The sequence below is a fragment of the Vitis riparia genome, chromosome 8 (genome assembly GCF_004353265.1).
Source record: "Vitis riparia cultivar Riparia Gloire de Montpellier isolate 1030 chromosome 8, EGFV_Vit.rip_1.0, whole genome shotgun sequence".
In the NCBI taxonomy this organism is placed as follows: domain Eukaryota; kingdom Viridiplantae; phylum Streptophyta; class Magnoliopsida; order Vitales; family Vitaceae; genus Vitis; species Vitis riparia.
The window spans coordinates 876,008-900,245 of record NC_048438.1 but is presented as its reverse complement, the minus strand read 5'-3'; the positions used below and the strand labels follow the sequence as shown (position 1 = coordinate 900,245).

At 35.0% G+C, this 24,238-nt stretch overlaps 1 protein-coding gene across 1 annotated transcript; it reads left to right on the top strand.

The window, feature by feature from the left end:
• Nucleotides 1-781: 781 nt before the first annotated feature.
• On the top strand, nucleotides 782-23,972 carry LOC117920193 (probable LRR receptor-like serine/threonine-protein kinase At1g06840). The gene is made up of 15 exons (XM_034837581.1): nucleotides 782-1,356; nucleotides 1,454-1,515; nucleotides 4,915-5,017; nucleotides 14,667-14,817; nucleotides 15,183-15,254; nucleotides 15,362-15,433; nucleotides 16,043-16,186; nucleotides 16,281-16,352; nucleotides 16,462-16,533; nucleotides 18,202-18,276; nucleotides 22,821-22,889; nucleotides 23,045-23,113; nucleotides 23,269-23,340; nucleotides 23,534-23,620; nucleotides 23,795-23,972. Exons 2-15 carry the CDS (start codon nucleotides 1,462-1,464, stop codon nucleotides 23,970-23,972), a joined length of 1,290 nt encoding a protein of 429 aa, XP_034693472.1. The 5' UTR covers nucleotides 782-1,356; nucleotides 1,454-1,461.
• Nucleotides 23,973-24,238: the final 266 nt, after the last annotated feature.

The following is a 24,238-nucleotide window of genomic DNA, read 5'->3' as shown; positions in this document are numbered from 1 at the left end:
AATAAAAAAATATATTTTCTCTTTTTTTCTTTTAATTTATTTTAACAAATTGATCCTTATCTTCAAATATAATATTTTTTGTTATATTTTTTTAATTAATAATCCTTCATCAATCTCCTGGTAGAAAGGATTGGGTGAGCGCGTGAAAAGGTGGGGAAAGAGTGATGACCTGGTCCAAGTACAAGACTATCTGCTCCAGTTGTAGTAAAATAACCAACTACTCTGGAGACAAAAACGCCATTGATGAATATTTTGAACCTCAGTGATGAAGACAAGAGCTTTTAAAACTATTATCAATATTACCTTTTCTCTCTATTATTCTCAAGGTGGGGAGCATGAGGACAAAGGTGCTATCAGAGAGATCGTTTTCTCACATAAATTTTTTTCTTCTTTTTCACTATTCTCATGAAGATGACTACGACGACGTTTCTTCAGCCCACCACGTGCTCCGTCACCCCATTGACTTTCTCGTTTTTTGGGTTTCAAATCTCCTGTTCTCTCACACCCAGCTGCATTGTTGCTTCTGCTTCTCCCTACTTCACTCTTGCAAGTAAGCCCTTTTTGATTTTTGATTTTTAATTTTTTTTTGTGGGGTTTTTTTTGGGTGGTTTTGTTTGGTTTGAATTGGGGGGTTTGGGATTTTGGGTACTGTTTGGTTGGTGGGAAAATTGAGGGAAAAAAGGAAGTCAAATTGAATACAGCTGCAGCATTGGAAGGTGAGGAGAGATTTCCTTCTTTATTTTATTTTTTGGGAGGGGGGATTTTTTGTTTCTGTTTTCTTGGATTTTTGGATGTTTTTGTATGATTTGAATTGTGGGGAATTTGGATACTGGGTACTGTTTGGTTGGTGAGAAAATTGGAACTTTTTGGCTGGTGGGAAAGTTGAGCTAAAGTCACAGCTATGCATTGGAAAACAAAGTGAGATTATTTATTTTTTATTTTTTAAAACTTCAAGGACTTTGGGTGTTTTTCTTTGGTTTGAATTGTGGGGATTTGGGATTGCACACTGTTTGGTCGGCGTGAAAGTCGGGGAGGAGAAATTCAGACTCGATATAGCGACAACACTGGGAAGTGAAGAAGGATTTTTCATTTTTTTTTATTTTTATTTTTAAAGAGAACTTTTGGGGTTTTTTTTTTTTTCCTGTTGGATTGAATTGTGGGGATTTGGGATTGGACGCTATTTGATTGATGAGAAAGTTGAACTTAGCTAAAGCATTGAATGCGAATTGCGAAGTAATATTCTCTTTTGTTTAGATTTTTGGATTTCTTTTTTAATTTGAATTATGGGGATTTGTGGTTACCCTCTGTTTGGACGCCACGAAGGTTGAGGAAAAGAAAAGGTTAAACTCAGTGCAGGTACAACATTGGAAAACCAAGTGGGAAAACTTCTCTACTTCGTTCTTGTTTTTTGTTTTTTTGGTTTTCTGAATGTCTTTTGTTTGATTTCAACTAGGGTAATTTATGATTGGTCACTGTCACTGTTTGATTGGTGAGAAAGTTGAGGAAAAGAGAAAGGTGAACTTAGCCACAGCACTGGAAAGTATAGGTTTAAGAATTTATCAATGGAAAACAGAATGCTTGAGTCTTTCTATCATTAAGCTTTTTTTCTTTATTTATATTTATTTTTTGGATTTTTGGTGTTTTTATTTGAGTTTAGTTGCGGGATTTATGATCACTCTCTGTTTGGATGGTGATGAAGCTGATGAAAAGAATGAAAGTTAGACTTACACGGCTACATCATTTAAAAGTGTTAGGTTCTGAATCTTGATTTCTTTAATTTCGGGTGGAAAGGAGTGTGGGCAATTTTCATTTTCTGGTGAAGTTTATATCTGCTTTTTATTATTATCTTTTATTTTTTTGGGTTTGAGTTGTTTTGCTTTGATTTGAATTATGGGGATTTTTGACTTTTTTTGACAGGCAAAGAAAGATATGCATATATAAACAGCAAAAGAAAAATAGTACACCAAAGTACACAAAAAGTACTGAAAAGTTACGCCTTAAAAGAGAAGCCACAAAAAACCACCCTCCCTCTTAACAAGAGCCCAATTGATCTACAAAATCAATAAAAGGTATTGAGCCTTCTCTTATATACATGCAAACCCAAACTTAAAGGTGCAAACCCAAGCTGAAAGGTTACAGAGGAATGAATGTTTCAACTTTTGATCAGTTTGTTCCTTGTTTTCAAATGCTCTTCAACTTCGTCCTTGCTAAATTGCCCAAAAAATGTAAAGAGGAGTGACTCTCTACACCTTTTTCCTTTTCCTTCCTACAAAGGAATCATGTCAACTTAAGAAAGTTTCTTTTACCGTGGATAGGAGCACCCAAACTACACCCAATAAGGAAAACATCTGCCATAGAATCCTTGCTTTGATACAGTGAAGGAGAATGTGATGATAGATACACTGTTAAGTTTACAAAGAAAACATCTTTTCTCAAGCTGATCTGACATCAATACTTTTCCCTAAGTAGCTTCCTACGCAAAAAATCTCGCTTTGGACAATACTTAAGGATTCCTATAGTGTCTATTAGAAAGGTAATTGACATCCTAGGTTCTAAGTCAAAATAGAAAGATTTAACCAAAAAAATGCCTATCTTTGAATCCTTCCCAATCACCCTCTCATTTAATTCCCTTCTTAACAACTTCTCTAGCAATCTTGAGAAAAAAGTTTCAACAATGGCCAACTCCCAATCACATAAGTGTCTAGAGAAGTATGGAATCCAATGACCTCTAGTTCTTGTCTCTTCCTATAAATCCTCCACTCAAGCCTCTTTAGACGCAACTAAAGCATATAAGGAGAGAAAGGAAGTGCATAAGGGCTTCTCCACACATCATTTATCCTTTCAAATTTTAACTCTCCTATCATTACCCACTTCAAAGGAGGCTCTACTAAACAAAAGATCACATCCTTTCCTTATAGCTTGCCAAATTTCAACCTTGTATCAATTTCTTACTTCCTAGGAACGCCACTATGATCTATTTTGAAAAGACTTCCCTTTTAGAAGCAATTTCCAACTCCACTTTCCAAGGAGAGCCTAATTAAGAGAAGAGAGGCTTCTAATGCTCAATCCCCCCTTACTCCTATTAGTATAAATGACGGACCAACTCACCAATAGGTGTTTTCTCTACAACCCCTCCTCCCCATAGAAAATCTCTTTGAATCTTCTCTAACTTTAATTTGATCTTTTTTAGGGAATACAAAAAAGGGAATGTAATAGATTGGCAAGTTGGATAATGTATTTTGAATTGACATAAGCCTCCCCTTTTAGAACTATATTGCCTTTTCCACATCGACAGTCTTTTACGAAATCTCTTTTCCATTGCCCTACACATCGCTATTGATATGAAAGGGGCACCCAAAGGCAAACCTACCCAAGTGGACAAAACTCTCCCCGCCTTACGACCCAACTCCATTACTAACTCCTCCACATTAACTACCTCCCCAATTAGGATCAGTTCACATTTTTCAAGGTTTATTTTTAGCCCTGAGATTGCTTCAAACCATATGAGCAGTCAACTTAAAATGAAACATTTGATCTTTAGAATCCTCACATAAAAGCAAAGTATCATCTACAAACAAAAGGTGCAACACAAAATTGGTTTGTGATTGTTTGATAAAACAATTGGTTTGTGTTGGAGAAATTTCGTTAAAAAAATGGAATATCGGGCATGACCAACAAGAAATTTTGAGTGGAAATTTGGTGAATTGAGTTTCGCCAATGGCCCTTAATTTTTCAGCACCATAACACTTTTAATGTCAATTTTTTTCGACTCCATGCTAGCTTGGAAAAGGCATCTCCATGTCACTAGGGTAATGTTGCCCTTATGATATTCATATATCTATCTATCTGTCTACACACACACATACTGAATTTATGTCTTGTAAACCTTTTAATATATTCATACAAAAATGAAATATTAAAATAGAATTTTAGTAAATAAATAAATTTTATTATCTTATTTAACTAATTATTGAAAAATATAAAAACCATCATGATAATCTTCTTAATGAGTTTTCATTTATATCTTTTATATGATAATTTAATACAATGGAAATGTGAACTTACAAATAAAATTATAAACATTTTTTTTAAATTATACATATATCATCAATTCTTTTATATCTTTGAATACATCTAAACTAAATAGATTATTATTTTAGTATTAAATGCGTTTTCTAGTTTTGCATATTATTAAACACCATAAATTTTATCATACATATATAGTTTTATTCAATACAAGTATACAACAACTCGATATGTATATTATTGATTGTTTTATCATTTCTTATAGTTTTTTTTCCCAACATTTTTATGAGTTCTGATCAATTTCCATTTCACCGATATTTTTTTTCTTTGGATTTTCATTCGATATCTCCATAATATCTAACCATTGATGTTTCCACACCTTTCAATGTTTTTGATCCTTGATTGTCCTTTGTTTGGTTGGTTAGAAGGTTGGCAAAAAGAAAAGTGAAACATTATGCTGCCATAATAGTATTTTGAAGTGGCTGTTAGTAAGGCGAGGGAGTTGTTTTTTTTTTGTTTCCCTATGCTTTTTTGCCCTTGGCCACCTTCTATACATCGTGTATATCTGCATGTTCTTTTGGTTGGCGCTTTTAATATAGTTATGTTTTTTTTTTTTTTGATAGATAAATGGAAATTGTATTAAAAAATTATACATGGTGTATACAAAGTAACAACAACCAAAAGGGGCGAATACACAAAAATAATATTGTTGTTATTATGTACCCAAAAAAAAGAAAAAAAGCTTTTGTTTTTTCTTTTTTTTTTTAGTTGTTATTATGTACCAAAAAAAAGAAAAGAAAAGTATTTTAAAGTGGCTGATCTTAGAAATGCCTGAAAATTTGGAATAATCATTGACTGTGTCAATACCTTTGCTCATTCGATTTCTAGGGCACCAAAATGTTGGGAGTGAGGGCTGGTGTATGCATTTTTGCTCTGTCCTATTGTTGCTTCGTGCTTCTTGCAGTTGCGGAAACTACTAGTCCTTCTGAAGGTGAATTTGTTTGAATCTTATTTTTTCATGTTTTCAAAGTGTTTGTTTGTCTTTCTTTTTTTTATTGTTAGTTATGGGTATTTTGCTTTCTGTATACTCACAACAATACTGTCCTTTGATATTCTCGAGCTTATTGACTCTCTTATGTCAAAATTGTTAGCAACATTTTCTTTATATACTCTGAAGGAATGCGTTATGTATTATATCTGGTATTTTTGCCTTTCAGAAGCTAAAGTAGTGTATTTTTAGAAAATATTTAATTTTTTGTTTAAATTTAAAAATATGACTCTATTGTGTCAATATTGTTGGCAACCTTTTGTTTAATATACTCAGAAAGAATGTGTTATGTGCTATGTCTGGTGCTTTTCTTCAAATTGATAAATTGTAGTTTTTTCATTCATACTTTCATTCGTTCATGTACAGAGTATATATAGAGGGTAATCACCATTCTAAGAATGGGAAAGAATGATACAAGGAAAGAATGATATAAGGAAATAACAACTAATATCCTAATATCTCAACTTTCCTAATATCTCAATATTCCTAATATCTTAATATTCCTAGTATCTCAATATTCCTAATATCTCAATATTCATAATATCTCAACTTTCCTAATATCTAAACATTCCTAATATCTCAACACTAAATGATATAAGGAAATAATGATATAAGGAAAGCATTCCTAATATCTCAACACTCCCCCTCAAGTTGGTGCATAGATGTCACACATGCCCAACTTGTCTAAAAATTTTGAGAACACTTGACTTGAGACAGCTTTGGTAAGGATATCGGCCAATTGATCTTCTGATCGAATCTTAGGCAATTCCACAATCTTATCATCCAACTTTTCCTTAATGAAGAATCTATCCACCTCGACATGTTTTGTACGATCATGTTGTACTGGATTATGAGCAATATCACATGCGGCTTTATTGTCACAAAACAATCGGATTGGTTGCCTAGATAGATAACCTAAATCCTGTAAGAGGAGTCTTAGCCATAATGCCTCACAAAGTCCTAGAGCCATACCTCTAAATTCCGCTTCTGCACTTGAACGAGCGACGACATTCTGTTTCTTACTTTTCCATGTCACAAGATTACCACCTACAAAGGTAAAGTAACCAGATGTAGATCGCCTATCATCCACTGCACCAGCCCAATCAGCATCAGTATATACTTCTATACTCTGATGATCAACATTTTTTGCGAATAAAATTCCCTTCCCAGGAGCATTCTTCAAATACCTCAAAATACGCATGACTGCATTCATATGTTGTTCTCCAGGATTATGCATGTATTGACTCACTACACTCAATGCATAAGCAAGATCTGGTCTTGTATGAGCTAAGTACATTAATCTCCCCACAAGTCTTTGGTATCTTCCCTTATCGGTTGATACTTGATTAGGCTCAACACACAATTTCAGACCTTCTTCTATTGGTGTATTAATAGGTTGACATCCCGACATTCCAGTCTCATGTAAAAGATCTAAGGCATACTTTCTTTGAGACAGAAAAATTCCTTCACTTGATCGAGAAACTTCAATCCCAAGAAAGTATTTCAGATGACCTAGATCTTTCATTTCGAATTCTCTAGATAGATAATTTTGTAGAGCTTTTCTTTCTTCAGGATCATTTCCTGTAACTACCATGTCATCCACATATACGATGAGTGTCGTAATCTTACCATGTTGCTTTTTTAGGAACAAAGTGTGATCTGAATTACTTTGACGATAGCCAAAAGCTCTCATTGACTTTGTGAACCTTCCAAACCATGCTCTCGGGGATTGCTTCAACCCATACAATGACTTCTTCAATTTGCACACCTTCTGACATTGCTTTTCTGACACCATGCATCCTGGTGGAAGATCCATATATACTTCTTCAGATAACTCGCCATGCAAAAAGGCATTTTTCACATCAAATTGTTGTAATGGCCAATCTAGGTTTGCAGCTAAAGACAGTAATACTCGAATTGTGTTGATCTTAGCTACAGGTGCAAATGTCTCTGTGTAGTCAATTCCATAAGTTTGAGTGTACCCTTTTGCTACCAGTCTTGCTTTAAATCGTTCAATACTACCATCTGCCTTGTACTTCACAGTATAGATCCAACGACACCCAACTGGCTTCTTTCCTGGTGGACATTCTACGAGTTCCCATGTTTCATTCTTCTGCAATGATTTCATCTCTTCATTCATGGCTGCTTTCCACCTTGGATCAGCTAAGGCTTCCTGCACACTGTTAGGAATAGCTACAGTAGATAATTGATTTACAAATGACTTATTTGATTCAGACAAACGATGGGTAGACACATAGTTGCTCATGGGATATTTGACTTTAGTAGACAATTCAGGTTCATATGTGGGTTTAGGAATACCTCTATTATGACGATGTGGTAACCGTTTCATGAATGGATCAGGCTCCAAATTAAGAACACCCTCAACAGACGACGATTGGTTTGGTATTTCAATGAAGACATCTTCGGACCCAAATTGTTGACCACTCATATCCAACTCACCCACTTCCTGGTTCACTAGTTCAGATTGTCCAGATTCATCTTCCTCAGAAATATGATAATTATAATCGAGAGTCTGAATTTCCTTATGGTACTCCCCTGAAGTTCAGACTCAGATGAAAAATACATTGAATCTTCATGAAACACCACATCCATTGTAATATACATTTGTCGAGTTGGAGGATGGTAACATCGATATCCCTTTTTGTGCAATGCATATCCAACAAACACACATTGCAATGCATGGGAAGTTAACTTAGTGCGTTGGTGCTTGTGTAGATGCACAAATGCCACGCAACCAAAAACACGAGGAGGTAGATTTGGGACGGTTGGGGCAACTACGGCATTAGTAAGAGCTTGGAGAGGTGTTTGAAAGTTAATTGAGCTAGAAGGTACCCGATTGATCAAGTATGCGGCAGATGTGATTGCTTCTCCCCAATAAGATATTGGTGTTTTTGCTGCTATCAAGGAAGCACGAACAACCTCTAACAAGTGTCGATTTTTTCGTTCAGCGACTCCATTTTGCTGGGGTGTATTGGAACAAGTAGTCTGATGAATGATGCCATGTCCTTCCAAATACTTTTGAAGATCAGAACTTTGATATTCTCCACCATTATCACTACGCAAAACCCGAACCTTTGCATTGTATTGAGTTTCAATCATTTTATGAAATTTTTGAAACAACAAGTTCACTTCATCTTTGGTCTTCATCAAGCATAACCATGTCATTCTGGTACAATCATCAATAAAAGTAACAAACCAACGTGAGCCACTCAAAGTTGGGACTTTGGATGGGCCCCAAACATCAGAATGTATAACCATAAAAGGAAACGGACTTTTATTCAAAATTAACGGAAACGAAGCACGATGACTTTTAGCCAATTCACAAATATCACAACGGAAACCAGAAATATCACTCTTTGCAAACAAACTAGGAAACAATTTTTTTAAATAACCAAAGGAAGCATGTCCCAGACGTCGATGCCACAACCAAATTTCAGACTTTTTCTTCTCCTCCTCAGATCCATCTGCCATCAAGGCTTGTTGCAACTTATTTGAATCCTTTGACTGCAAGTCCAAGTAATAGAGTTTTCCCCGTTTAATACCACAACCAATTGTCTGTCTTGTTTGGATGTCCTTAATCACACAAAATTCAGGCCAAAAAATGACAATACAAGATAAGGCTGTAGTGATTTGAGAAACTGACAAAAGATTGTAATTTAAAGATGGAACAACTAAAACAGAATCCAAATTCAAAGTATCAGTAAGAGTTAAGGATCCTTCCCCAATAACTGGGGTTGTGTTACCATTGGCTGTGGAAACAATTTTTTGTGAGGAAGGTCTAAGGGGTGAAACCTGTCTAGAATCAAAAGTCATATGATCTGTAGCACCAGAATCAATTATCCATGTACTATTAATAACAGGTGTAAAAGTATTTAAAAACTTACCACCATGATCAGTAGCGGCTACCAATGCAGAGACTTTCTCAGCAACATTAGCCTCTGTTTTTATTTCGGCAACAATTGCAGTCGAGGTTTTCTTGGAATCCTTCTTCCGTTGATCACGATTATTATAATTAATAACAAAGTGTTGATAGCCTAAACATGATCTAAAGGTCCATGGTTCAAACCCTCGGTTCCTTATTGTTTTCCTGGTCATACCAAGAGTCGTTGCTTTGAAATTGTGGGATATCCAGACTGGTGGGACCAGTCTTATTGCAGTGAGTGCATTTGAAGGTTGACTTATCAATATTAGGGCTTGTCTTAGGATGGTTGATCGCTGTCGGACTACCATAGCGACAAAATATCCAGGATTTCAGTTCCATGGCTCTGATACCATCTTCAAATTGATAAATTGTAGTTTTTTCATTCATACTTTCATTCGTTCATGTACAGAGTATATATAGAGGGTAATCACCATTCTAAGAATGGGAAAGAATGATACAAGGAAAGAATGATATAAGGAAATAACAACTAATATCCTAATATCTCAACTTTCCTAATATCTCAATATTCCTAATATCTTAATATTCCTAGTATCTCAATATTCCTAATATCTCAATATTCATAATATCTCAACTTTCCTAATATCTAAACATTCCTAATATCTCAACACTAAATGATATAAGGAAATAATGATATAAGGAAAGCATTCCTAATATCTCAACAGCTTTACCCTTTTAGAAGCTAAAGTGGTGTATTTTCAGAAAAGGTTTAAATTTTGTGTTCAATTTGATATTTTAAAATTTAGCTGATGAGTATTTGATATTTGTATATATATATATATAAATATATTTTATGTTTTAATAAAGGAAATGGTGAAAAAAAAGATTCTGCTTGGGAATTTTGCTAGATTTGATTCAAGCAAAAAACACTATGGCAGGAGCATCATCGTGTGGAACAGTAGGATGCTTCATTCAGTTCAACTTTGTCGTATAACTTAGGTTTCTCTGCCAACTAAATAAACTTGGTTTTTTAGCTTCCCAGTGTTCAGAATTTGTAAATTTGGAATTTGCAAGTAATGAAGATAAAGATGTTAAATTACACTTATTTTAGATGTAAATATAGGAAGTGATAATATTTTGTTTCATTATTTGTTTAAGGGTTGTTATTATTTAGTGACAAAGTTTTATTAGAGTTAATTTATTTATTTATTTTTTATTTTTATAATATTAGTAAAATTAGTGTCCTATTAGAGTTAGGATTTTTTATCTATATATAGGCCAAGTGATGTTAAACACTCTAGACTTTTTGATTAATAATATTCATAATTATCTGGAATCTCTCTCTTTTACCTCTATTTCTTTCATTTATATTCTTTTCTCTCTACTATCCTACATCAGCTAGCTTAACAAGTTTATTGGGTATTAATTATGATTGTTGAATCTGTAGTACCACAATCATTTTGGCAGAGAATCATAAACCTTCTCCAAGCCCCAATGTCATTTTCATCATTCAACTCATGTGTGTAATCTTATTATTTTCCTTCTGGTAGTACTGACTTACCAATAAGTTCTAATGCCTCTCTCTTTTTATGGTACACTTGACGTTATTTTCTAGCATTTGGACAAAATTGTTGTGACTAAACTGTTCAATCTAGAATTTTCAGACACTTTGAAGCCATCTTAGGTCCATAATGGTGCCCAGGAAAGAGTTACTGTTACTACTGGAAGATCCATTAGTATTCTTGGTATTAATGGCTTTGAATCATTGATAGGAATAGCTTCGATCAGTTCTGGATAAATTATGCAAATGAGACATAGCGGCACCACTTCAACCATCGATTATTCAGGTTAGATCAGGAGAGGGTGAGTGGTTCAAGTGGAAATGAAATCTGAAGGAATAGTAAGGAGATTTGTGATAGATTTGAATAAGAAGTTTACTCTCTGATGCTTATCTTTAGCATTGAACTGAGTGTATACTATTGAAATCTGTGCTGGGTGGGTTGAAGTCAAGGGCCATCCCTTTCATTTCTGGAAGAAAGTGTTTGAAGTGGTTGGGAATCTCTGTGGCCTGGTGATGGGCATTGACTGAAGTTTTTGTTTTCTGGATATATAAGGCTTTTTTTGGTAGTGGAGTTCGAGGACTAAAAGTTGCATTTATTTATTGAGCTATGGATCATGGATATTCGTTGTTATTTTTTCATTTGAAAATGAATAATGATTCAAGCTTCAAGTCATGCTACTGGACTGGGTTGACCCATTGAGTTGCGGAAGAAAAGAGAGAATAACATGGCAGCATCTCTAAGCAGTGAGCCGATCATGTGGCTTTGGATAAGCCACATACATAGACATTTATGGAGCTGAGAGAAGGGCTTAGGAAAGGATGCTTTTAGCTATAGGTACATTTCTCAAGCTGGTTAAAAGATTGGTTATTTTTAAGAGATCTGTGGCAGGTTAACACGCTAAGGTCTCTTAAATCTTAGGTGCAAGATGCAGTGGATGGTCCACAATTGAGCAAAATAAGGAGAAAACTAATAAACTAGTGCAATGCTAAGAGAGGAGCCTCTACTCTCGTTGATTTTATCAGGGGTCTACTGTTCCTTGAGTTTGGTGCTTTATTTTTCTAGGAGTGATTTTATTTTTCTTTGTATACATCCTTGTATAATTTCCTTGTTCAAGTTATTTTTCATCCTTCCTTTTCCTGTTATTCTTACTTTTATCTAGACAATTCAAGTATAGTTTCTAATTTTAAAAAAATTAAAAAATCTCTAGTGATTGAGAGTAGAGTTTCTTATTTAACACCACTTTCTTAGATTCTTCTTCCTAAGAAGAGAGGGGTAGAAGACATTAAGGATTTTAGGCCAATTAGCCTTGTAGGCAGTCTTTATAAGCTTCTAACAAAAGTTCTAGCAAATAAGCTAAAAGGATGATCGGAAAAGTGGTGTCAGATAACCAGAATGCCTTTGTGGGAGGTAGGCAGATCCTTGATGTAGCTCTGATAGAAGATGAGGCAATTGATTTGGGAAAAAGAAACTTCAGGTCTATTTTGGTTTGTGAATTGGATATAGAAAAGGCATATGACCATGTGGCTTGGAAATTTCTCTTTTCAATTATGGAAAAGATGGATTTTGGTCCTAAACGGAGAAAGTGGATTCCTTTTTGCATTTCTACTATAAGGGTGTTAGTCTTGGTTAATGACACTCCTACTGATTTCTTCCAAACTTCAAGAGGCTTGCAGTAGGGGGAGATCCTCTTTCCTTCCATCATTTTGTGATAGTCATGGAAGCCCTTAGTTGTCTATTGTCAAAGGCTAAATAGGATGGGTTTATTAATGCTTCAAAGTCAAAGGTAGAGGGGGAGGAGTTATGCACATGCCCTACCTCTTATTTGCATATGATGCTATTCTATTTTGTGAGGCCAATTTGGATCAACTAAGATATTGGGGGTGGGCTGTAATTGGCTTTGAGGTCATGTCAAGTTTGAAAATAAACTTGCATAAAAGTGAGCTTATTTCAATTAGAGAAGTGGAGGGAGTGGATAGATTAGCATCTATGTTTGGGTGCATGGTAGGGAGGCTTCTCACTTCTTATCTTAGTCCGCCTTTGAGAATGCCTCACAAGTTTTGTGTTGTGTGGGATGTTGTTGAGGAGAGATTCAGGAGGAGATTGGTCCCTTAGAAGAAGCAGTACTTGTCAAAGGGAGGAAGATTAGTACTTATAAAGTGCACTATCTCAAGCTTGTTGATCTCTTTTATGTCTCTTTTTTTGTAATGCCTTGGAAAATGAGGATTAGATTAAAAAAAAAAATTATAGAGATTTTTTGTGAAATAATCTATCAGAAGGTAATAAGATACATTTACTGAGCTGGTCTACAAATTGTAAGGATAGAAGGTTTGGAGGCTTGGGCATCAGAAGATTGGAGGTCTTTAATCGGGCCTTACTTGGAGAATGTTTGTGGAAGTTTGCCCTTGAGTAGGAGAGTCTGTGAATACACGAGAGACTTGTGGAATGAGTTTGTGGAAAGCAAGAATGAAGATATCGGTTTTGATGGATATATTGGTAACCTAATTTTATGGATATATTAGGATATATTGAGAAATATCGATGGATATTTTGATACAAAATATTTTTTTTTTGATTAGAAACGAAGAAGAATATATTAATAGAAGAATAGATACAGGAGAAAGAAAAGAAACAAAAGAAAGAGAAAAAACCAAGGGAAGGATGAGACGAAAATTGATCAAAACTCATGAAAATGTTAGGAAAAATTCTAAGAAATAATATAAGAAGTTAAAAATAGACATTTTGTAGTTGTTTTGTTGAAAAAATTGATATATATATATATATACAGATATAAATATGAGAAACATTAGTAGAACGGAAATTGATAAAAAAACTCATAGAAATATTGGGAAAAACTCCAAAAATGATAGAAAGATTAATAATGCATATATTGAAGTTGTTTTAATTTTAACAAAGAAATTGATATATATTGAAAGATACAAAAGAAATGATGATATATATGTAGAAGCATTTTTTATTTAAAAATGTTGATTATTTAAAATTTTATATTTATCATGTATTTAATTACTATATAAAATACACAATAAGATAATCAAAATTAAGTTATTTATGATAATTTTATTTGAATTACTTTATGATATATAATATATAAAAGATTAGTATGTGTATACATATATAATGTTATGTACCTTAAAAACAAAAAAAAACATGGTTGGGTTATTGGTATGGGCAACACATCTCTTGGACAAGGTCCCTCGTTCAAACCCCTTTACTTGCATATTTAGGGTTGTTTTTCTGTTTAGCTTTAAAAATGCATTCCTAATCCCACATCGGAAATGGGAGAGAGAGTAATGCCATTTTTATTAGGTTAGTGCCCATAGGGTGGCATAAGCATGTTGGGCTCATGTATGATGGAGGCCTAAGATTTTATAGAACCCAGGCCCACTACCGTTAAGAGTTTTGGAGGGAAAATTCTAACGTGGCTGAAATATAGGGGAAAAATCACTCAATCGAGATTTCGACGGGGTTTATTGTGTCAACATGGGCTGATACATGAAATATCAGCGATATTATGACGAAAAATTGCGACATTTCAAACCTTGGTGGAAAGACATTAGAAAATGTTGGAATGATTTCAGCTTTAGGAGAGCTATTCAGCTCAAAAATGGTAAATGAACCAAATTTTGGTGGGATATGTGGGTGGGGGAGAATCAATTGATTTCTTTTTTTTGTATAGACCTGCCTCTTCTAAGCATTTTATAGTTGTCAATTTGTGGGAAAGGGGAGGAAGCAGATGCCATAGTTTGTGCAATTCAAGAGACCTTCGAAGATTGGAAAATGGATTTCCCAGCCAAAGAAATTTGTAGGGCTTGCTATTTGTTATATGTGATGCTTAACTTGCTTAAGCATGTGGGAATTGATTAACTATTCTCATACCTTATGAAATGACCCAATTGATAATTGGTTAACAAAGGGAAATAGATAATTTCTCTTTTGGCATATAACAAAGGATTGGCATGAAAAAAATCTGTTTTCTCATTTTCATGCTTGTTACATTGTTAGGGCTTGCTCTATATTCTATGTGATGCTCAACTTGCATAAGCATGTGGGAATTGATTTACTGATCTCATTCTTCATGAAATAAGCTTATGATTTGTGTCCTGTTTTGCAGTCACTGCACTGCTAGCTGTCAAGAAAAGGTTAATTGATCCTATGAAGAATATTGGAAATTGGGGAAAGGGAGATCCATGTACGTCCAAGTGGAAAGGCATTGTTTGTAAAGATAAAAACACAACGGATGGATACTTGCATGTTAATGAGCTGTATGTTCTTTTTGTACTACTTTTGACCTTTTTATTCTATTTTTCGTCATTTCATAATTTTAGAAAATAGCTGAAGTTCATTTATCTAAAGAATCTGAGGTTTTTGTGATGTTCAAAGTGCCAACTTCAATGCTTATATCTTTGGGGTTTTCTTGTATATCTCTTACATGCTTGGGTTGCGTCCTTTTAACGTTGTTGAGACAATTTTTTACTCATCCAAAAAAGTGCCAACCACTTTGCTTTCAATTGCCCATATTGTGGTTTTTTATTATCTCTATAATTGATCTTTTGATTCCTGATTATATGCTACTATGCAACAGAAACTGAATTATGATATTTACTATATTTCCTCCTTCTGGTTGCAGCCTGCTGCTGAAAATGAATCTATCTGGAACTTTAGCACCTGAACTTGGCCAACTATCTCATCTTGAAATTATGTGAGCCATAAATTCAATGAATAGGGTGAAAAGTTTTTGTTTTCAGTAATTCTGTGATATCCCTTTCAATGATACTAATGCTTTTTATTTCTGTTTTCTTCTGGAAGAGATTTCTTGTGGAATGACTTAAGTGGCAGTATACCAAAGGAGATAGGAAACATTGCACCTCTGAGACTCTTGTAAGTGAAATCTATAATATTTTACTTTTGGAAACTTTTTCTGATTATGGCTGTTGTTTTATTTTTTATTGTAGGAAAACAGTAGTTTTAATTACCATTGCTCATCTAGAATTAGTACATTTTTATTTTTATTTTAAACTCAAGTTATCTACTGGAAGGAAATGTTTCTGTTTCCAGGATAGGAAGGATTTCTGTCTTAAACATTGGTGAAGAAAACTTTATATCAGTTCTCTTGGATTCTGGACTTTATACTGACTGTGTTTGAGTTGTAAAAATAACATATCTCTGATTCATCAGAGTTCTTAGTGGGAGGAGCCTTTTTGATTGTAAGGAAACTATTAAGGGCTGAGATCTATGACTTACTGAAGCTTTGAGAAATTTCTGATTCTTCTTGAAAATAAATATCTTGTACTATTTTTAGAAATGAAAAATATCCCCAAAAGAAGTTACTGGATCAATTTCGATGTTTATGGCAACTGAAGATGCAAAATGTAATATGAGATAACAGGTGCCATCATTTTGAAGTGCCGATTTAACAAATCCATAGATATTTGTCTGCATAAAATGCTTTTTGACAGTGCTGACTCGGTTGTCTATTTGTGTACACAGGCTCTTGAGTGGAAACAGATTGTCGGGCTCTTTACCTGATGAGCTTGGTTATCTTTCACATTTAGATAGACTCCAAATAGATGAGAATCACATATCAGGACAAGTTCCAAAATCATTTGCAAACTTGAGCAGAATTAAACATCTGTGAGTGGATCTTCAACCTAAATGCTACTTCAAGATGGCAAGAAGTTTAGCTTTCTCAATTCTTGTGTATTTTATCTGCATGTAACTTCTGCAGCCACATGAACAATAACTCACTCAGTGGTCGAATTCCTTCTGAGCTTTCCAATGCATCAACTCTTCGTCACTTGTGAGTAACATGGCAGTTTTTCCCTCTTTTTCTGCAAATACCATATCTTCCATATTGAAATTGCTTTACTGCCTATTGAGTTTATGGTTAATAAGACAAATGTTCACAGGCTTTTCGACAATAATAACTTGTCTGGGAATCTTCCACCAGAATTGTCACACCTCCCAGAACTGCGCATACTGTATGTTCCTTCCTTCACTACATGCTTATTTTTTATTAACTTGTTTACCTTATCATATGGTCTAAGTTTTAGACTTGTATTTTTTTGTAATCTTTTTTTCAATTTAATTTGCCTGTTCGATGATGCTAAGTGTTTATCCCTTTCATGTTGGGTTTTTTGGGGGTATAGAGCTTTAAGCATCTATCTATCTATCTCTCTATATGCACACACACACACACACACACACACACACACATATGTATGTATTTTATTCCCTGCCTCAAATGGGTGAGGCACATAGGCTTATTGTTTTTCCATGTATAAGGTTTTGCTTATTTATTTTCTTTTTTATGCCATTTGTCAATGTCAAAGCATCACTGTGACATGTGGAGTTTTGGCATACATTCCAATCAGATATATTGGGAAAAGGTCTGTACAAACAACATACACATTTAGAAGTCAAGTGAATGCAACACATGGAATGGTATGCAGTACAAGTCCAACTTCTAGTGGAAAATACAAAATTCAGGACAAAACTTTTTCCTTTTAAAATGTACATGTAATGTATCTGATCAAAAAGGTAAAAAAAAAAAAAAAACATGCAATGTAGAAAGTTATATTCCTAAATGCATGGCTTCATAGGAAGAGTTAGTAGATTCTCTGTTGTTTAACAAGGTCTGCTATTTATATTACCACACTGTTCTCAGAGATCAACATGTGACAAAAAACAAAGTATTGTCCAAACCATCAGTCCTTACAACATTCTTGACTTTATTTTCCAGTCTTCTCTTTTTTGAAGTATCTGTTCAAGTTAATATCTTCTTTTAGAAATTTCTATAGGTCTCTACTTTGTTGTAGAAATTGTTGCAAGATGATAATTTTTGAACTTAAAAGGGTTGTAGTAGATTGGTTCTGGTCAAAAGTGTGTGTGTTGGTAAAAAGAATGTTGTGTGTGTATGTTGGGAAAAAGAATGCCACTTTCTGGTTGAATTATTATATGACTTTCAATAAGTAATCCTCAACTGCAGATCTCTTTTTCATGAGACCCTGATAGATGTTCTTTGTACTGGGATGAAATTGTGCTTATGTGTAACTGCATTTGTTATATTCAGTTGCTATTTTGCAGACATGAGAAGACTTCACTGATGTCGTTATTAATACATTTTCTTTCTCCATTTCATATGAATACATGCTTGGAATGATGTTCTTTGGGCTTGTTGTTGGTTTTGAACTGGCACTTGTCATGTCCTTTTCCAGTCTTAGTGCCTATAAATGGGACCTCCATGTGTTTGATCTACCTCCATTTGTAGGTGGACTCAATGTTTCCTCTATTGCCTTGTCATGAACCTTATTGCCAATTTTTGAGTCATTTAATGCTCAAATATATATATTTTTTTTATTGGAATTTAATGCTCAAATATAGAAATGGCCTTTTGGATTGCATCCTTGTTTCTCTCCCTGTTGGAGATCGTAGGATCAACTCCCATCAAGGCTTTCTCACCCCAATAGGCCGCTAATATCCATCTTGACAGCAATCTGGTGGGTGCATGTGGAACTTTGCCATGACAAAAAAAAAAAAAAAAAAAAGCAAAAAAAAAGAAAGGAAAAACAACAAGGCTTAGATTTATGGTATCCCACCAAATTTCTTATAGCGTTTTCGTATCTTTTATGTTATTTTCCTCTTTGCAGTCAACTTGATAACAACAACTTCAGTGGAGCTGAAATTCCAATTTCTTATGGGAACCTGTCCAAGTTGGTAAAATTGTAAGTTCTATTTCCTGGTTTCTACCTTTATTACTATTTTTCATTTTTGGTGAAGGAATATGTATTGCTCCAAGGCTAAATGCCTTATTCTTTTAACAAAAAATCTGATTGTAAGAATCTGGTATCATAATATGTGAGAAATAGTTGAGAAGTTGGTTTTTGTTACAAGTTAATATTCTTTGATATTTTGATATCAGTGCACCGTTTATGCTTCTCAACTTTGCTGCTGGACTAAATATGTCTTCTTAGGATCATTTATCACTACAGAGTTGCTAGTTGGAAAGAACTATATAAATCATGACATCATAGAGATCAGTGGTTATGTTTATTCATAGTGGACAACTAATCACTAAATGTCAATCATTGGGTTGTTCCTGAAGGAGTTAGGAGATCCTCCAAGTTGGAGAAATATTTTTTGATAGTCAAAGGCAGATTGAATTAAGAAAACGCCTAAATAGGGGGCACACCCTACATACATAGGTATACTAAAAGAGCCAAAACCAGGCTGTAAAAAGAAAGAAAAAACCTAGAGAGAGAGAAAGCTAGCCACCAAGCCAATCACCCAAAAAAATTCAGAAAATAGGAAAAGTCTAAATCCAAAAATTACTGAGACCATTCCAAAAGTGAACAGAAAAATAGGTTCCTCAAACTTTAGTCTGACAACTCTTCCTTTTGGAACGTTATTTGGTTTTGCTCTCCCCAAATACACTAGAAAAGACAAATTGGAGTCAATCTCCGAACTACTCCCCTCTTCTTCCCTAGCCCCTTAACTTTCCATTCCAAGATAAGATTTCTCATTGAAGCCAGGAACACCCACACTAGTTCAAAAGATGATAACAACAAAGTCCATAGCTCCCTTGTCTTACCACAAGGAATCAGAATGTGATCTACTGATTCTTCATTGTCTTTACAAAGGCTGCGCCTATTGATCATGGACCAGCCCCTCTTCATTAACATGTCTACTGTTAAAATTTTTCCCCAAACTTCTTCTCAAGCAAAAAAACGAGTTGTAAAGGGAGCACACGAACCCCAAATCTCTTTGGCTGGGAATAAAGAACTATTCTCAGCCCTTAAAGACCTATAATACGATTTGTCACTAAACTTTCCCCTCCCATCATTCTTCCATACTAAGGAATCCTCCCTTTCTTGAACCTTTACCATAAAAATATGTTCCAAAAAACAAGTCACCTCCTCCAATTCGTAGTCTTGGAAAGATCTTCTAAAGGGCACCTTCCAACAACTGCCTCCATCTTCTTGCCTCCCCCATAGGTCAGCCACTAATGTAGATTTATGGGCTGCAATTCTGAATAGCATAGGAAAAACATTCTTCAGCTTAGAATCCCTAACCCAAATGTCCCACCAAAATCTTGTGTGTTTATCATTTCCAATATGGATACTAATTCTAAGAAGGAATTCCTCCCATTCTTTTCTAATGACTTTCCAAAGGCCCAACCCATAAGAATCCCTCACCTCTCTAGTGGTCCAGCCCCCCTTTACCTTTCCAAATTTTCCTACAATGACTTTCCTCCAAAAACTCTCATTTTCTAAGGGAAATCTCCAAAGCCATTTTCCTAACAAAGCTTGATTGAAACCCTCCAAGTGCCTTAGCCCCAACCTCCTATGCTTCTTATCTTCACAAATAACCAACCAACTTACCAAGTGGATCTTCCTCCTCTCCTCCATATCTCCCCACAAAAACTCCCTCTGAATTCTCTCCAATTTGATTATCACTTTCTTTAAAATTACAAAAAGTGACATAAAATAGATCGGGAGGTTTGAAAAAGTGTACTTAATAAGGATAAGTCTTCCTCCCTTGAACAAGTATTGTTTTTTCCAAGCAGCCCATTTTCTCTTGAATCTCTTTTCAATAACGTCCCTAACTTTACTTGATTTATGAGGGGCTCCAAGGTGTAAACCTAGATAAGTAGTAGGGAGTTTCCCTACTTTACACCCAAAGAATGCAACTGCTTTGTCCACATCCACTGTGCCCCTTATTGGTATAATTTCACCTTTTTGCAAGTTTATTTTCAAGTTTGACACCACTTCGAAACAAGTAACAACCCATTTCCAAAACTTCAATTGATCTTCATTATCCTCTCAAAAGAGAAGAGTATCGTCTGCAAACAACAAGTGAGAGACGTTAACCCCTTCTCCACCTCTCTCTATTACCTTAAAACCCTTAATGAATCCTCCCTCCTCAGCCTTTGCAGCTTCCACAATCAACACAAACAAATAAGGTGAAAGTGGGTCCCCCTACCTTAGGCCTCTATACTTTGAGAAGAAATCTGTAGGAGTGCCATTGACTAAGACTGTCATTCTCATAGTTGAAATGCAGAAAAAGATCCACCTTTGCCACTTGGGACCGAATCCCATTTTCTCCAAAACTGATCGAAGGAATTTCCAATTTATGTGTTCGTAAGCTTTTTCAATGTCCAATTTGCACTTTAAACCCGTAGTGGAACTTCGTTTCCTTGAATCAATTGCCTCATTGGCTACCAAGGCTGCATCTATAATTTGTCTACCCCCCACAAAAGCGTGCTGACTATTCGACACCACTTTTTCAATCACCCTTTTTAGTCTGTTAGCTAGGACTTTTGCAATAATCTTATAAAGACTCCCCACAAGACTAATAGGCTTGAAATCTTGCACATCACTTGCCTCACTTTTCTTCGGGATAAGAACTAAGAAGGTTGCATTAAGGCTTTGAAAAACGACATTTTGCAAATGGAGTTCCTCAAACACCTGCATCACTTTTCTCCCAACTATAAGCCAACAAAACTTCTAGAAAGCCAGTGAAAATCCATCCGGCCCTAGCACCTTGCCACCCCCCAAATTCGAGAGAGCTTTAGTTACCTCCTCCTTTGAAAACGACCCCTCCAAGGCCTCATCATCCAAGGAGTCAAGATTTCTGAAAAGCCCTAAATCCACCATAGGTCTTCTCACTTGAGTTTCTTCAAACATGGATTTGAAGTAGAACCCAATCCCCTCTTTAAGCTCCTCCTCTTTTTCCAGACGAACACCCTTGACCGTCCCACATTCAAGAGACAACTTAAGCTTGGATAACTGGTTGGCTACTCTCTCTCTTGCCCTTTGCCTCCCTTCTTCCCTCCTTCCCACTCTCCCTCTTTCCTTTCCTTCTTTTGTGAGATGTAACCTCATAGAGCTATAGAGTATAGAAAGTAATATTTAACATCTTACTTCATTGAGCTACAAATGGCATGCAATCATGAGTATTTTTATTTCTTAACATTGTTAATAACCTTTCATTGATGAAGATGTTTTCTCCTTTTATGCGATCAAAGAATTTAGGAAGGTGAAATTGTACTGATTTTGCATAGAGCAAATCATCATCATCATCATCATCAGTAGATTTATATAGATGAGGACAGTAGCAACAAAGAGAAATTTGAAATCAAGACCTCTAGTTAACCAGTGCTTTTGTACCATGTCATGCTACCAACTTTCCTAAAACCTTAAACTGTTAGGATTTAGGCCTACAATGTATATCGGGCTAACAAAGATTGTTAAGAAGAGAAAAAAATAAAACAAAATTCCATGCCTATGTTCTTTCTTATGCCATTGTCTTGATATTTTGGATGATTTGTATGTGAATCTGCTTACTCATGTATTTGCTTGCATATTTATTGATGATTCGTCTTTATTATGCCTGGGGTCGTCATAGGAATTAGAAAGCTAACTTCCATTTTTTTGTTATGACTTTGGCTCGTGGTTGTTCCAAGATTGATTTTAATTTTCATGAACTGATTCCATTTCTGAACTGAAGCTTACTTAAAGTTGAAATAAGTCTCATTTGCTAGTACTTTGTGTTTTTCTTTTAAACTTCCATCAATTAATACACCTTTCAAAATGAGCAAACTTCAACTGAAATCTAGGTTAAGAACCTTGATCCAGTGGTCAGTTGCAAATAAAAGTTTTAATAAGCTTAATAATGTTATTTTATGCATACAAACTTAATAAAGGCATAAGCCTGTAGTAGGTGATACTTGTTGACATTAAAATGGGAACCTTGGTAGTTCCATGCAAGAATTCAAGGATTCTTGGTGGTTGACCCATGTCCAGGACGAGTATTTTACTCATTTGGAAGTTTCCATGCAAGATATGTTGATATAGATGCTCTTCATGACCTATGATACTACAACAACTTTTATTACCTATGCAGTTATCTTTTGTGTATAAATAAAAAATTTGAGCAGTGTTGCTTGGGCTTCTATACTGTGAGTACTGTCACTGTTTTTGAATTGATGATACACTGTTCTACCTACCTTGATTGATACTCAACTTATTTTATTTAAGTCTGTTCTAAAATTTATAATTAAAAAGATCCCTTCTTATGTATTTAACTTGGTTGTTTTAGTGATATATGGTATTGCATTATTTAAACTGAAATTCCCTCTTGTGGTGTATGCATAAATTATTCTTCTCTCATGCTGTGTAATTTTACAAAAGAGATATATGTATTCTGCAAATGTTACCAAAATCTGCTCAAATAGAGTGCTCATGCTATTTTTCTCTCTGGTTTGCAGAAGTCTTAGAAATTGCAGCTTGCAGGGAGCTGTCCCTGATTTCAGCAAGATAGCCAACCTTAGCTATTTGTAAGTTTTGAGTACTTCTAATCTTCTGTTGAAGTTTTTCTGCTAAATACCTCTGAGAGGCAGCATTTTCTCTTATCATTACAATTAATTTATTTCCATTCTGTTTTATGACTAATAACCACCATATCTAACCGGTTTCTGGTTTCATGATATAGAGATCTTAGCTTGAACCAGCTTACTGGACCCATTCCATCAAATAAACTTTCAGACAATATGACAACTATGTACGTAATGATCTTGGTTCTTTCATTGTCAAGTAAATCAAATATGTGCATTACATGTGAGATCTGGTGAACCATTCTTATCAGTGATTAACTAGATCAAATTGTGATGATAAAAATTTCTTCTTGTGAAATTTGTTGACAAAGGTCTTGTGCAGTGATCTTTCAGGCAACCATCTCAATGGGTCTATCCAGGAAAGTTTCTCAGATCTTCCTCGGCTACAGAAACTGTGAGAATCTATGTACTTATTTTCATTTTTCTTATTTCCTATGAGTAGATGATGATAGTTACAGAATGATTTAAATATGGTAACTTGACTCTTATATGTTCTGGAGTTAGTATGATGATTCTAGTGCATTAAATTACAGAAAGCTGTTTCTGGGCATATTTGATAAGATTGTGTAAATTGTTGTCTATTACAGGTTACTTGAGAATAATTTATTGAGTGGTTCTGTGCCCACTGGCATTTGGCAGAACAGATCCTTAAGTACATCAGCTAGACTTACAGTGTAAGACATGGAAGCATATGGCATTAATATTTGAACTTATTCTTCTTTTGAGAAGATTCCTATTTATGCAGTAGAATAAAATCACCTTAAGTTTTTAATGAACTTCACAAATATGTTAATTTGGCCCTGTTAAATATCAGTGTGTTGCTAATTTTGTGTACTTTGGAACTGCAGTGATCTCCAGAACAATTCATTCTCGAACATCACAGGTGATCTAAATCCCCCAGCAACTGTCACCCTATGGTATACCTTTTTTCTCTTTTATAGTGCATTAGCTTCCTTGCACTCTCATATCCAAATTTTTCCTTTGCTTTTCCTTTTTCATCTTGCAGATTCTGCCGGAAAAAAATAAATATCAGTAAGGTATATTTCTAGGATATTATAATTCTTGTGCACCTGGTTCTACTAGAACTTTGTGAGCATGAGATCAAGTTGTGTAGACCCTGGATCTGACAAAGATATTAGGCATGTCCTTGGAAAACCAGTTTCTGAGTCCAACATACCCCATGTACCGGCCACCAATTTAGCACTTCCAAGATTATGAACTTGAACCATCCTGAATGTTCTCTTGGTCCTCTATTGCTTCTTTGAGCTTGCTTGCCAAGTTAAGATTCCTTG